At 37.9% G+C, this 15,937-nt stretch overlaps 1 protein-coding gene and 1 long non-coding RNA gene across 2 annotated transcripts; one reads left to right on the forward strand and one right to left on the reverse strand.

Annotated features, from left to right (window-relative positions):
• Window positions 1-1,289: 1,289 nt before the first annotated feature.
• On the forward strand, window positions 1,290-8,968 carry LOC141756429 (uncharacterized). The gene is made up of 5 exons (XR_012591471.1): window positions 1,290-1,426; window positions 1,568-1,758; window positions 4,977-5,125; window positions 5,208-5,292; window positions 8,409-8,968. It is a non-coding gene; the product is annotated as an uncharacterized LOC141756429 (long non-coding RNA).
• On the reverse strand, window positions 1,297-15,867 carry rfx6 (regulatory factor X, 6). Its single transcript, XM_074616120.1, has 20 exons — window positions 15,596-15,867; window positions 13,000-13,159; window positions 11,983-12,106; window positions 11,769-11,830; window positions 11,581-11,658; window positions 11,082-11,109; window positions 10,333-10,440; window positions 9,964-10,041; window positions 9,752-9,865; window positions 8,911-8,960; window positions 8,373-8,532; window positions 8,140-8,284; window positions 7,282-7,391; window positions 7,063-7,180; window positions 4,952-5,074; window positions 3,772-3,978; window positions 3,372-3,681; window positions 2,192-2,535; window positions 1,581-1,781; window positions 1,297-1,475 (listed from the first exon to the last, which is right to left on the reverse strand). Exons 1-20 carry the CDS (start codon window positions 15,750-15,752, stop codon window positions 1,297-1,299), a joined length of 2,856 nt encoding a protein of 951 aa, XP_074472221.1. The 5' UTR covers window positions 15,753-15,867.
• Between the last annotated feature and the right edge of the window lie 70 nt (window positions 15,868-15,937).

A 15,937-nucleotide genomic window follows, 5' to 3' on the forward strand; every position in this document is an offset into this window, starting at 1 on the left:
GACTGAAATATCTCAGCAAATATTTAATAGATTATCATGAGATTTTGTGCGGACATTCATGATGCCTATATGATGAATCGTACTGTTTTTGGTGATCCTCTGACTTTCCATCTTGGACTTTTAGTGAAATGTCTCAGCAACTATTGGATGGATTGCCGTGAAATTTGGATCAGACATTCATGTCCCCGTCAGGGTAAAACTGTTGTGATCCTTTTGACTTTCCATCAAGCACCAACCACTTAATGTTAAAGGCACAATGAGTAAGATTTACCGGTTGTAGTTTGTAAACACACAATTCAGTGTTGGCCCCTCCTCCCCGTCTTAATGAGGGTTACGGTGCTCGCCAGCGGGGGAAAGCCAACCCCAGATTCACTCTTGTTTTGGAACGAGCTTTGTCCACTTGACTTTTCGCCTTGCTGTATTTTTTCTCTGTGCTGTATTCGCCATTTACATAGCTTCCTCTCGGATGCATGCTTACCAGGCTTATTATCGTAAACTAAAAGGAAACATATTGTCGTAAACTGAAGCTAAATAAAAACTATATCCTTAACAAAAAACGAAAACTAAACTGAAACGATATTGCCTGGTTAAAAAAAAGTAACTTTGTCGCTCTTCATAGTAAGTCACCTGACTTCCTGCTTTGCTCCTGTCATAATTACTACGGCCACTAGAGGTTGTCGTCTAACAATGAGGGTGTTTGCACACTTGGTCCCTTTCAGCCCTCCAAAAGAACTCAGACCCCTCTGAAACGAACTGTACTCAGTCCTCCTCAGGAGGCAGCCTTTCTGAATGAACAAACTCTTCACCAAGTCTATAGCTTTTACATCATCTCACTGGTTGTCTTGTCAATAAATATAGAACACCATTTCGACTAACAAAGATTTATTTACAACAATTTGCACACAGAAGAAGTGGAAGCCCTCAGGCATCAATAACGTAGGAACAAAAGTTTGGGATTATTTCCAAACTGGAACAAATGACTGATTAAAAAATACAGTTGTTGATAAATATCTACACTAGAGTGACAATTTAGAGTTATAATTTGTATGTTTTTAAAGTAATAATACACATTTTCATATAGTGCTCCTCTCTGGTTTATAATGCAATAGGGAACAAAATAATTGGCAGGTGTCATGTAGGTCTTCTATATATGTATATCTGTTTATGCAGGAGTGTCCTGGCTCCACGTTCATACTGTACCGTACAGTCTGGATGTTCTCTCGTCACATACATTCTGGATCTGATGGGAACTGGACTCCAAACATCAGGGCGGTTCTCCTGTAGAAGTTTCTGCCGTTATTGTACTCCTCCTGCTCCCATAAAGACAGTATTGATGGGAGGCAGCGAAGACACCAGGTCCTGCACCTCTGAGGATGACGGCACCCGCTGCTGAGAAAGCAGTGCATCCTGGGAGGTGAACGGAGAGGTAACTCCAAACATGCAGTGAGCAGATCCTGACGAGGGGAGGGAATGATCTGAGGAGGAAACGGAAGATTTGATTGCTTTACAACAATGCAAGGTGGGTTTTACACCTCTGGTTCTCTAATGGATTTGTCATTGTTGACAGATTTAAACCTGACCTCCTCCGGTTTCGGCCTCGGTGAAATACGCTCCTGTCGTTTTCCTTCCCGGTTCGTCCAGGATGTTGAGGGGATCGTGGACTTCAGAGTACGCTGAAGGGAACGGGCGCAGGCTGCCGACCGTGCTGATGACGGACACGTGCTGGTCAACCAGTGATGTCATGCGCTGGCTGTCCAGGTAACTGCTGTTGCCGTAGTAACCTGTCACAGGGCGAAAGTTTGGCATTGAGTGATTGTTTTCCAAGTGCTATTTGGTTTGAGCACATAGAGCAGTGGCTGGGACAAGAAAAATCTGAAAGGTCACAAGATGATTATAGGAATAAAAGATATATATCTTTGAAATACTGCATTCTTTCACCTCTGCATGTCTCTAAAAGCCCTCAAATGAAACAATCATAGAAGAAAAACATCACCTTCACATTCTTTTTAAAGGGTCACAAGTCAAAAAGTTTAACTTTTTATTCTTGAATACTGTGGCTAACAAAAGCCAAGGTTTTGAACCACTGACAGTATCAGTCTGCAGGCTCATACACCTCCACACCATTCGTATAAAGAGCGACAAACGCCACGTGAACTTCCCACATTAAATCCACAGTCTGAGACGCCCTTACCGCTGTGTCCTGCAGAAGAGTACGTCTGTCCCTGACACCCACCGCCCGCAGGGTTCATTCCAGCCCCCACAAACCCGAACCCCTCCGCTGGGTCCAGAATCTGAGCTGCTGTCTGAGCGTCCAGTCCCTGTTCAGTCTGATCTGAGCCCGACGTGTAGCTGGACGCGGGTCGGACCGCAGAGCCGTAAGGTGTCAGGGAGCAGTTAGTGCTGTTAGACGGGTGATGATGGTTGTAGAACACGTCTTTAGTCAGGTGTTGGTCGTTGAAGGACGGGTACCGAGAGAGGTGGTAGGCCAGCGATGAAGCCTGAGACTGAACCGAAGCCAGACACTGACTCTGAGGCCTGAAACACAGATTAAACAAATCTTCAGACTTAATGACTACAAAATATCTTTTATTTAACCATCAAATATTTGAAATTTCAAACATGGACGGGAACTTGACGGCTCAGTAGCCACGTCAATATTTGCCAATGCCACAATAAAACAACCACAGTTTGATTGCCGCAGGAAGCGTTTATCTAAAATTAAAAGTTGCTCATAAAAGTAAAAAGGAGCTTTTTATGTTAATATTTAATATTCTAAAATTTGAGTATTGACAAAAAAACAAAAGAAACAGCAAATATTAAATTTGGGATTTTTTTTTCAGAAATTTCATAATAAAATAGTCAAAACTTACAACACCACACTATATTTCTTTACTGCAAGAATCATTACAATATTGTCATAATTATTATATTTGTAGCAACACACAGTTTTGAATATTATGCACACTACATTTTTTGTTTTTAGGCCAAATTCAGAATAATATCTGCACAATGTTTTGTATGAATTGAGACTTAAGGCCTTTAAAATGGAGTAAACATTTTACTTTTTAATATAATACCACCAGGGTCTAGTGACAACCACATTTAATAACCTTATTTTACTGAATTTATGTAAAAAAAAAAAAAAAATCTCCAAGATGTACCAATCTATAACAATCATTCAAAGTGAACCGAGGGAGATAACGACAAGAAAAATTAGAAAAGAGAAACATCAATGTTTTTATATACAGATTATCTAATAACAATATGACAGTAGAATCCTATCAGGGTATTATCTTATCATAAAGTAATTGTTAAATACAGTAAAGTGCCATAAGACACGTTGTAGATGCACAATAGTAAATGAAGCTGACCTGAGTGCAGGCTGGTAGTTTGAGGCCAACGAGCTGCCCGTTGGGGGGAAGTAACTAGAGCTGGTCTGAGGTAAGCAGTGGTACAGGGTCTCCGGGTATGAAGAGCAGGGGCTGGGCTGGGTCATGGCGCTGAGAGAGGACAGGCAGGAGGAAGAGGATGAAGAGCAGGTAGAGGAAGAAGAAGTAGTAGTCATGGGTCTCCCCGTCATGGGCCCCTGGTTGATGACGGAGCCTCGGTGCACTAACGCCGCTGGAGAGATAGGGGGCGTCATGAGGGGGCCGCTGACCTGAGAGAAGTCCATCTGACCACCTGTGAAGACGGATAATACATAATAAACACACAGGAGCTGGAAGTGTTCACTTTACCGTAGTGTTTTATTTTAAAGCTGCTTAGTTGTACCTGAGACTGTGAACCCAGCAGACTCCGTCCCCTGGTAGATGATGGTGCCTGTTTCAAGACTCTGCTGCTGATTGGCGGACAGAGACATGTAGGCGTGTTCCACCAGAGACTCGTTCTTCACCGATTGGTCGATGGCAGCGCTGGCCTTGTTGCGATTAGCTAGGAAGCAGGAACTGGGAGAGGCCATGAACGCCGCTTTACTCGCGTCTGAAAGTGACAAAGTTAACATCACGTCATCATGGCTAAAAGAGAACCAACATTGTTCTAATACCCCTGTAGACGCACCTTTTGCATCTTGTGTAGGCTATGTATTTGTTGTATTTTCCTTCTTTTTTTCTATTTTAAATTACTTTCGTTACAAACATTAAACACAGTTAACCTAGTCCTTGTGCATAAATGTATGTAACAACGTTAATGCTAGTGTGATGTCCATATCAAATAAAACTAAACTAAACTTATTATATGTAAGGTGGATAATTTCCAGTATATTAAATTACAATCAGCCCAAAACTTTAGCCACTTTAAATATAAATTAAATGTGTTTTCTTGTGCCTTTTTCTCAACTGCACTTTAATTTATGCTTTATTAAATTTTACTTTTTTTTATTATTATTGCACCATAAATGCACATAAATTGTATACAATTGTTTTGTCTATTTTTATGACATTTTATCCTACTATAATTGGATTTTTTTCCCCTCACTGTATCATATTTGCTGTGTTAATGTACCTTTATGCCTTATGTAAAGCTACACTCTTTACACTATTGGCTTATTCCCCAATACAATCTGCTCCATGTCTTGTATAACAAAAAAATAATAGTTCTGATACTCTTACTATGATGTAGAAGAAGACTTTATGTTCTTAACAAATGCAGTTTCTTGTATTTTGTTTATATATATATATATATATATATATATATATTGTTAATGCGTTAAAGAAATTAGTAGTGTTAAAACTAATTTGCGTGACGCGTTATTATTGCGTTAACTTTGAAAGCCCTAGTTATTACTATTACCATCCTACAATGTTTGTAACATCTGTAAACTGGATTTACAGATTTACCAAGTCCCTGATAATAAAAGAAAAATCTAAAACAGACTGTAAAACCTGCTATAGATTTGAGTCGAGTTCATTCACGTCAGCAGCTGAACCTCAGTGTCTGTTTTGATGCTTGATACCTGCATTTTTCATGTATTTGTCCAGCAGGTTCTGCAGGTCTTGCTCCTTGTCGTTGTTGAACTGAGTCTCCAGAGCCAACAGGATGTATTCGTCCAACAGCATCCGGATCAGATGGAAGGAACCTGTCAGAGTCGACGATGAGAAAAGAGAGAATTATACCTAAAAAATATGAGGTGAGACTTTTTGTTTATCCACATATGAAACACACAGAGACGTTTGACTAGTAGCTCACTGTATCTTCTTCTTTATCTACAGTCTGACCTTTAGGATCAAGCTGCTCTTTGTTTGACCTGCGGGGTCGTGTGTGTTTGAGCTTTGCTGGGACTCTTCAGACCAAATGGTTAGTGTTTATTCATGTACACGTAATCTCTTCATGTGTGTGTGTGCGCGTGTGTGTCTGTGTGTGTGTGTGCGCGTGTGTGTCTCTGTGTGTGTGTGTTTGAACAGAGAGCACGCGACCCGCAGATAAGACTTTGTTTAATCAAGGCGAGTCTGGCCATTACAATTTATGGCGCTATTGTAGCAATCTGCTCCGAGCTGGCTCTTATTAGCCTTGTGTGTGTGTGTGTGTGTGTGTGTGTGTGTGTGTGTGTGTGTGTGTGTGTGTGTGTGTGTGTGTGTGTGTGTGTGTTTGTGTGTGTGTGTGTGTGTGTGTGCGTGTGTGTGTGTGTGTGTGTGTGTGTGTGTGTGGACTGAATGATGGAGAAGAAAGGAACACAAAATGAATTAGCTGAGTGACAGTTATTCATTTCACCAACGATATGTTCAGTATGGAGCTCTTTTATAAATGGTGTTTTAATGTTGCCTCATTAACAGTGTTGTTTGCACCAGTTAGACCACATTTCCCAATAACTCTGTTACTTCCTGCCTTCCTTTGATACCACCGGTCCTTTCAGTGATGGTCATGCTTGTTTACAGTAGTTATATTTAATAATATGATAACGAACAAGGTAAACATGTGTTGGTGTTACAATTCGACATACAGTGGCATGTAGAAGACAAATAATAATCCAATTTGCAATAATCCAAAACACAATGGGTGCAAGCGGCCGAAATGGGTTTCCTCAGGAGGGTGGCTGGCGTCTCCCTTAGAGATAGGGTAAGAAGCTCAGTCATCCGTGAGGGACTCGGAGTAGAGTCCTTGCTCCTTTGCGTCGAAAGGAGCCAGTTGAGGTGGTTCGGGCATCTAGCAAGGATGCCTCCTGGGCGCCTCCCTTGGGAGGTGTTCCAGGCACGACCAGCTGGGAGGAGACCACGGGGAAGACCCAGGACTAGATGGAGAGATTATATCTCTACTCTGGCCTGGGAACGCCTCGGGATCCCCCAGTCAGAGCTGGTTAATGTGGCCCGGGAAAGGGAAGTTTGGGGTCCCCTGCTGGAGCTGTTGCCCCCGCGACCCGATCCCGGATAAGCGGTTGAAGATGGATGGATGGACAATGGAAAAATCCCATTTTTTTTTTGTCGAGGGAACCAGGGCGATGCTAACTTCCTGGTTGGCCTACAAAAATATGTCATCCCCGACGCACTCTATACAACATAATTATATTTTGATTATATTTTGCTTTAATCTGAATAATATATCTGAATCTGCAAAGTAATTAAAGCTGTAGAATAAATGTAGTGCAATACATATTTCAAATTCAAGTACCTCAAAATTGTACTTAAAGGTACTATATGTAACTTTCAGAAAATCCTTGTTATTAATGACACCGGTGGCCGTTAAGTGAACTGCAGTCGGCGTCCTGTTGCCTGTGTACGTGCTCGCCGCACTCCATAGGCGCGAGCGATCATCCCGTGCATCGGCCAAAACATTACAATCATATATCACTATTACTATCTGTAATATCTAATCTCCATTATACTGACTAGCTTACCATTTGCAAATTACTTCATCAGCTATCATTACGAAGCAAAACCATCCCGAGTCCTTTACATAGAAATCCGTCCACAGGCGGTTATAGGCAACCGAGAAAGTAGGGGAAGATCTCAGTTTTTAAGTTACATTACAATCCGTTCGCACATTGGCAATAAATACAAAGCAATTAATACATGTGAATTGTTACATATAGTACCTTTAAGTATACTTTGTTACTTTTAAAATTGTTCTTACCAAAGCTGGAGGCGTTGTTGAGCGTGAGGTTGTGCATCACTCTGGCACCAAAGAAACTCCACCTGAGGAGGAAATCCTGCGCTCGCTTCTTCACTGAGCGACCACTCTGCTTCCCGGGCTGATCAGAGACAGAAAAGAAAAACACACCTTGGTTGCACAACAGGACATTTTACAGGACAAATATGAGCCCACACATGCGTCAGGCGGAACAGCTGTTACCTTGATGACTTTATGCTCCACGACCGAGTCCAGCCACTCGATGAAGGACTCCACCGTGGCGTTCTTCCTTAGCAGCTCCTTCAGCTCCTGAAAGACGGTGATGGAGTCATCTGGAATAAAAAACAGAAAACATAAACATAAACAATAACTAATATTATTATAAAATGATTATATACTTTAACTAAAATCAAATATAATTATTTTCTATCTCAGTTATGGTGATTAATGTGAAGATGTAAATATTCCATTTTTATCAGGTTGATTTGAGAAAATATCAGCTTGATGTTCAGAAGTGGTGGAAAGTAACTAAGTACATTTCCTCAAGTACTGTACTCAAATACAATTTTGATGTACTTCTACTTTACTTAGTATTTCCATTTTATGCTACTTTATATTTCTTCTTCTATTCCAAAATGTAGTGAAGTAGAAGTATAAAGCCTACTTCATACTTCTACTCCACTACGTTTTGGAAGCCAATATTGTACTTTTTACTTGACTACATTTATTCTACAGCTTTAGATATTTTGCAGATTAAAATTATTAAAGCAAAATGTAATACAAAAAAAATATTATGATGTATTTTCATAGATTATAGCTCCACCTTTACCTGCTTAAAATTATGTTTACACATTAATGCATCAATAATTATAATTCAATAATATAATATATATTATTCTTATTTTTTACATCAAGTAAATTTTGCCTATAATACTTCTGTAGTTTTACCTAAGAAACATTTTGAATTGAGGACTTTTACTTGTAACATATTATGTGCTAGTACTGTGGTATTACTCATTTTGCTTCAATAAAAGATCTGAGTACTTCTTCCACCACTGATCAGTACTGTAGCTGTCTTACACTCAGAGTAGATGTCTGGGTCCTGGTCTCCAGTAGCGTTAATGCTGAGCAGAGGCTGCGAGCTGATGCTGCTGAGATCCACATTGTCGATATCCAACACCATGCTGGTGACTACGGCCTGGTCGAACAGTGCCGGACGGGCTATCTGAAAAAAAAAAACAGACCTTAGGAATCATCATCACATTTATTTTGAGACATTAGAGTATAACGTAATCTAATCTGTCCTTCAGTACCTGTGCCAGGTGTAGGAAAGACGTCTGTCTCTTCAGGGATGAAACAAAGTGGCGTGCTATGGGGAGCTTCTTGGCTGCAAGGCATTCTGGGAGGTTCTCCAGGGAGGAGGCCAGCCAGTGCTCCCAGTGTTTGGCAAAGTTGCGAATATCTGCCAACAGACTGATAAACAATATACAGATCTCTTATCAATTCCCAAATGATTAATTAAAGCTTTCATCTCTTTTTATATTATTGTAGTTCTAAATAACTGCTCTTGGGCGAGACTGCACTTAAAACCCGCATCCTCGTCTCTACAGTAAAGAAAATGGGTAATATTGTATCATGACTGATGGGAATAATGGCCAAAACTCCAACATTAAGATCCAGGCATCACAAACTGGGCTAGAGCTTCCTGATTTTGAAATTACTTCCAACATGCTTCTCTTTTTTTAGGCTATGGAAGCGTTTTATGAGTATTTATAGGAAATGTGCTTCTTACTTTTTAGCACCAGCAACTGATTTGACAATAACACATGAAGTGAAAATGAAGTAACAAACCTTTCAGGCATCTCCTGCATTGTAGCTGGAATCAGAACATCTGTTAACACCTGAGAGAATAAGAAAAAAAACATTAGGATAAACCAGGCGGCAAACTCCAAGTCTGAAAATGACGCCAATGTGTCTTAAAGTTGCATTCTTTCTAACAGCCAGCAGGGGGCGACTCCTCTGGTTGCAAAAAGAAGTCTGAGTGTATAGAAGTCTATGAGAAAATTACCCTACTTTTCACATGAATTTATGGTCTCAATCGCTAGTTTCAAGTGTTCTTCAATACAGCATGATGTTCATTAAGTAAATTATGGTCCCATTTAGAGTCAAATAGACCATAAAGCAGGGGATGCTTTAGGGCGTTGCTACCTTGTGATTGACAGGTCGCTACCCCGGCGTTGTCCGGTCTTGGAGTTGTCCGTGTTTTTGTCTAACAACTTTAACTCTTTCACAGTGTGTTTTCAGTTCATGAAAGTTAACATTTTGGTCGCCTAAAAATGTCTTGTTCGGTTGTACTTAGCTCTGCCCTGTCGTGTCACTTCTGGTTGCAAAAAAACAAGAGTGTACTAATATGTTAAAGCAAACTTCACAATCAACCAAAAGATGCCATGTGATGAACTGAAAAAGTGAAAGATTTCAATTTGTCCCATCAAAAAGAACACGTGCAAATGCAAAACAACAAACAAAAATATATATAAGTATCTTTCCATTTTGTATTTATAATGGTCTTATTAAAACATTCCTGGAACTAGATATGAAACCAAACAGGAACTTATAATATAAAGGTTGGACCTGCACACTTCTGCTGTTATTCTGCAGAAATAAAACTCCAGAAACAGGTTTTCATATCAACCTTATAGAGGATGGAGTCACAGATGCAGAAGATGTCGATTATAACAGGGTTTTCCAGCAGCGGCAGCAGGTGGTCGGGCATTCCCTGCCAGAAATGGAGCAGAAAATTCTGGATCTGAAACAAAATGTTTGAATAGTTATATCTAGTTTGAGTGGATGGTAAAATGTTGCTTTAAAAACAATAAAATGCTCTCATGTGACAGTAATCATCACCTCCTCAAAGTTGACATTAATGGCATTGTCCAGGATGCACTGGCAGTGTGTTTTATACATCATGATCAGAGTGTCCACCTGCAAAGAGACAATGAAGATCTGACATGAAACTAATTATAATGAAACAAGTTACAGCCCAGGCAACAAATTAAACTACTACTATCAATGTAATATTGTTATGAGTAAATAAAGTTTACTATATGTAGCATTTGATGTATGTCAGAATTAAGATTATGTATATTTAACATATTTATTGGTTTAAAAATGTCTCTTCTCTGCTGTAGATAGACATTGTCAAGCTTCTTGTTTGTTTACAGTAAATACAGAATATACTGTATACATGAAAATGAATTAATATTTATCACCAACCTTTTCTCTGGAGATATTTCCTTGCAGCAGAAGATGCTGAGCGTTGGGGAAGTCTGGGAGCAACGTTCCAGTTTTAGAGCTCAAAGAATATTTCCTGGTGAAACCTCCCTGAAAAATATAACAACGTAATGTCCTTTTTTTCCCTCTTATTCATCTTGACACCATTTATTTTATTTAAAGAATAACTTAACACCCTCTGAAACTCTTGTTTTTCCTGACATCCAGTGGCTTAACTTGCTGCAGTGTAACAACACATGTAATAACTAGGTCTGTCTAAGTCAACGCGATAATAACACGATAATAACACGATGATAACGCGTTAACGCAAATTTGTTTTAACGCCACTAATTTCTATAACGCATTAACGCAATCGATCTTTCTGAGGTTGTAGTTTTAAAGCTAGTGTGAAGATACTGGTATCATATAAAGGTATCCATTGGTACCAACCATGTCATACTAGCTTGTTGCAAGGGAGGTTAAATAACACTCCAAACTTAAATTTCTAATATTTCTAAAACAACACTAAAAATGATGCAATTTTGTGTAAAACTACATTTTACGGCAGATTAGAAAGTGTATTGTTTGGGAAAAACGTGTTAAAAAAGATGATTTTTCTTTGTATGAGTTTTGTTTATTAAAAATTTACCACACAAATTCCCAAACCTCGTGACAAACTTTCAACCAGAGAGGGCAGCAAAACTCTGCTTTTCAGTCTGGTGTTAAGTTACTCTTTAAGTATTTTCACTTACCTCGTTCTTGAGTTTGCTCCCTGAAAATCTGCAATCAAAGAGAAACAGATTTGATCTTTTAAAATATAAATACATTGTGTTTCGACATTGAAATCTTTAAACGGAAAGAAAACACGGTACAAAGCTATATACCATGTGCTTAGAGTATCAATACGATAGCAAGACACAATGTGATAACAATACACTGCTCGTTAATTTTAGAGAAAGTAAGGCCATTGAGATTTTTCATATTAATAAATGTATAATAATTTGTGTAATACATTTTCAGATTTATTCCAGATGGACTAAACTGAGTATTTAACATGAGTCGTCAAACCTCAACATAAAAATTAAAGGTACAAAACAGAGTGTCATCTGCAAAGTGTGAGACAAAAAGGAAAAAATATAACCACTAATTCTGGACACACTAACAATAAGATACCACATCATGATCAACAAGCAAAAGACATGGAGATACTGTATAATATGCAAGAATAAATCATGTTAAATGTTTAGTTACCTGGTCAAACCTTTTCCAGAATACACAGAGTGATAGTAAGCGCTGCTCTCTTTGATGCCAATTCCATAGTAATGATATCTGTATAATGCCATGATATTAATATCAAATAAGCATGACAACATTTTGGAGCTTCAGGTTAAATGACAACTTTTTTGCAAAAAAGACTGAAAGTGAATGTTTGCATTTACTTGGAGTGTCCTCTGGTGCCCAGTCTTCTTGTTGTCAGAAGAGGAAACTTCTGTCGAATCGTCTGATGAGAAAAGGAGGTATAAAATGCTGGTTAGATCAATCAGTCATCAGAGCATTGTCACTGGATCAATAAAGAGTGCTACAGGAATGAGTCCTAAAAGCTGGAAGACTATAGAAGACATTTTCTGACTCTCTATTCAAACACACACACACCTTTCCAAATGTAGCAGCACAGGCCGGCTCCAGTTTCTCCTTCCTGCAGAAGTCCAGGTAGTGAGCGTAGAGGATACACCGAGGCAGACACACTCCTTCACATACGATATAATTCTCCTCCAGCCTGTTGACAAAGACATGTAATTATCATAACAATATAGGAGAGGTCCACTGAAAACAGTAAACGCAAATACTTGCAATGTAAAAACTATTGGAGAGACACATTTATATTTTTGAGGAAAAAACAAACATAATAGAAATAGAGCAAATTTGACTCAGAGAATAATAATAATAATATCTTTATTTATATAGCACTTATCAAAACAAATTTGCAAAGTGATTCACGTAAAAACTAATAAAAAAAACACAGCAATAACAAAATGAAAGTACTAAAAGAGCAACATATGCAAATACTCACAAAAAAAGATAAAACTAATGGACAGACTCACTTTTATATTTTAGAGGAAAAAAACAAACAAACATAATAGAAATGGAGCACATTGAACTCAGATAATAATATATGAATAAAAACTTTGAGCTTATAAAAACTTGCGTTATTACCTCATCATCTAATCTGGTGTGAATGCAGCCTACCAGATCAGGTGACATCATAGTTCCCTGATGTTGGTTTGTTGTGTCTTGGCCTTAAGAATCAGTATCAACTAGGGAAGCTTTACTTTGCAGCAAACAGAATCATTTTTGTTACGACTATAAAGAGTCTTTATGGAGTCTGGAAATGTCTTTAAAACTGTCTTCAAAAAATGTTAACAAATGACCTGCAGCTTTAGTCTAAGTTTGTGAGTTTTTATGTCACCATGTGCCATAACTTATTTTATAATGACAGTTTATAAGTTCTTCTTATTAATGTTTTCTTCCACCACCTACCAGCATCTTGTAGGATGGAGGAAGGAAGGTTTCTGCTGACAAGTTGCTTTGGAGCTATTACATGTATGTCACCTCACATACTTATAAATATTGATATTAGTGTCTCTCTACTGATGCAGTAAGTGCTCTTACCACTGCAGAGTGAGTTGTGTCTGTTTCTTCTTGTCCTTGATGATCTGACTGATGGTCTTCCTGGAGGACGAGATGCTCTGTTTGATGGTCAGGTCCGGGTTAAAGTCCACCAGGTCTTGGTCTTCCTCAGACGACGGAGTCTCATTACTGTCCTCTGCTTCTGAGTAAACACACAAACAAATATACGTACAGTAGTTCACAAGAGAGGTTTGTTTTCAATATAACTTGACTTTTTTCAGTATAGTTTACACAGACATTGGTCTCTCCATATCACTATCTGATAGAGTGAAACAGCTAAAATCTACAGCTTTCATTTTTTAATCCAAACATCTGCAGTCTCGTTTTCTCCACTTGAGGACCCTCCTGTGTTTGTGAATAACTTTGAGCTTTCTTATCACTTCACTGGTCTGTCCGCACAGTAAACAATGTATTGTATGATCAATGAGAGGTATATGCTGTATTATAACAGCTATTCAATGACATGTACTGTAACTGCATTTTGAATGTTATTGTGTTACAAACTAGAGCAAAAGAGACCAACCTGAACACCATTAATGTCATGTCAAGATGATAAAAACTAAGAAAATAATTGCTACAATAACTAATAGCAATAAGGCAATGATGAACTATCAAACAAACCAAATTAATTAGAATAAATTCTGTATTTCTTATTTAAAAAACATAGGTTATTATTGATATGGTAACATTTTGTGTTGTTTTCAAGAGCTCATATACCCCCAATATATCCATCAGAATAATCCAAAGAAAACATGAGTTTGTAAATTTATTATTTAAAACAAAAACAAAAACAAATTGTATGTGAATCATGGCAGCGCAACAATATTTAACATATTTTTCCAAACTTTGTAGGACAATTTCCAACTTATCAGCATCAGAGGATTTTTTAACAAGAATTGTAGGAAAGTGGACTGAAATTAAATAAAAAATTGTAGGAAGGGAGGGTGAAAACAATACAACTGAAAAAAAAAAATGTAATAGGACAGTGAACTACTTTAGTCCTAGTAACGCTGATAATTAACACGAGTAGGGCCGAAGCCCTTGGACTTGGGCTCATCTTAAATACAATGGATGTGATATTTGATATTAACTCTAACATTAAGAATACAGAGAATTTGTTGATGAATGTGAAAACCTGAAGAAAAGTTCTTAATTACTATTGTGCACCATAAATGAAAGGTTTTGCATAAAACTAAATATTGCAGAGGATTTATGTTGAGACAAAAACTGTATTCAAAATATTTCTAGTTCTACATTTTATGGATATCTGTCTGAATGTAAATCTGAATTTCATAATACCACAATATTACTATTTGACCGAATTTATTTCATTTTATTTTACTTAATTATTCTTTCAGAATCAGAAATACTTGATCCCGGGGTGTTACAGTTGCTCTTATATAAACATAAAGAAATGTAAGAAAATAGAAATAAAGGCGTATGTAACATGTAAATTATGTACATATTGCTACAATCTATAACACAGTAGAGAAATTAGGGCTGTCAATTGATTAAAATACATAATCGCACATTTTTTTTCTGTTTAAAATATATCTTAAAAGGGAGATTTGAGTATTTAATACTCTTATCAACATGGGAGTGGGTCAATATAATGGCTTTATGAAAATGTATGTATATAAATAAATATATATATATATTATTTGTCAATCAATTAACAACACAAAACAATGACAAATATTGTCCAGAAACCCTCACAGGTACTGCATTTAGCATAAAAAACATGCTCAAACCATAACATGACAAACTGCAGCCCAACAGGCAACAACAGCTGTCAGTGTGTCAGTGTGCTGACTTGACTATGACTTGCCCCAAACTGCATGTGATTATCATAAAGTGGGCATGTCTGTAAAGGGGAGACTCGTGGGTACCCATAGAACCCATTTTCATTCACATATCTTGAGGTCAGAGGTCAAGGGACCCCTTTTGAAAATGGCCATGCCAGTTTTTCCTCACCAAAATTTAGCGTAAGTTCGGAGCGTTATTTACTTCTCTCTAGTTTTAAAACTGAGCCCGCTACAACATAAAAATCAAAAGTTAATGCTTTAAAGAAATTAGTGGCGTTAAAACAAATTTGCGTAAAAATGGTGCAAAACTGGGAAAAACTGTGAGGCCTACTCGTTCTACATTTTACATCTGAATGTAAAGCTGCTTTTCATGATATATGACCAAATTGATTTAATTTAATGTATTCATTTATTCTTTCTTCACTGATTGCTCTCACTTTAGTCATGTACGAATCACATCTTCCCTCCTGTTTGTGTGTCTTCGTCATCATCCTTATTCTTATGTGTGGGGCCAAAAAAGAAGGGATCTTGTTATTGTTGTTGTAGCACCACCATGTGGTCAATGTGTGTCACTTTTTTACCTGAGCTGTTTTCAAATGTAACCACAGAAAAACATTCAGATTAAAAGACTTTAAAGAGAAGATTATTCAAGAAAACATGAGAAGATGATAGTGAAGACATAAGAAGGATATTAATATAAAACATTAACATTTCAGCCTTATTGATCTGAACTCCCAGCAGCAACAATTGATAGAGAATGGTTGTTTCATTACCTGATTTAATCCCAGAATCATCCTCCTGTTGAAAAAGTATCTGTCCTTTGAAATCTCTGTGTGTATCTTCTGGTGAGCTGCACAAAGTCTTGGTTAGAGAGTGAATAAGAAACACTCCATCTCCGGCTGAACTCTCACTGCTGCGTTTCATCGGCATAGTCACATAAAATAAAAGTCGATAAACAAAATCAACCAAAGACAAAGAAAACTGAAGGCAGCCTGCTGTGAAAAAAACAGTCCACTGCAGCTCATTTGTCCTTAAAGCTGTGAATGTTTAAACTCTGTTTGTCAATCCCACCTTCACACGAGTCCAGGAAAAGATAAAAGAGATCACAAACACCA

The sequence above is a fragment of the Sebastes fasciatus genome, chromosome 18 (assembly GCF_043250625.1).
Source record: "Sebastes fasciatus isolate fSebFas1 chromosome 18, fSebFas1.pri, whole genome shotgun sequence".
Lineage (NCBI taxonomy): Eukaryota > Metazoa > Chordata > Actinopteri > Perciformes > Sebastidae > Sebastes > Sebastes fasciatus.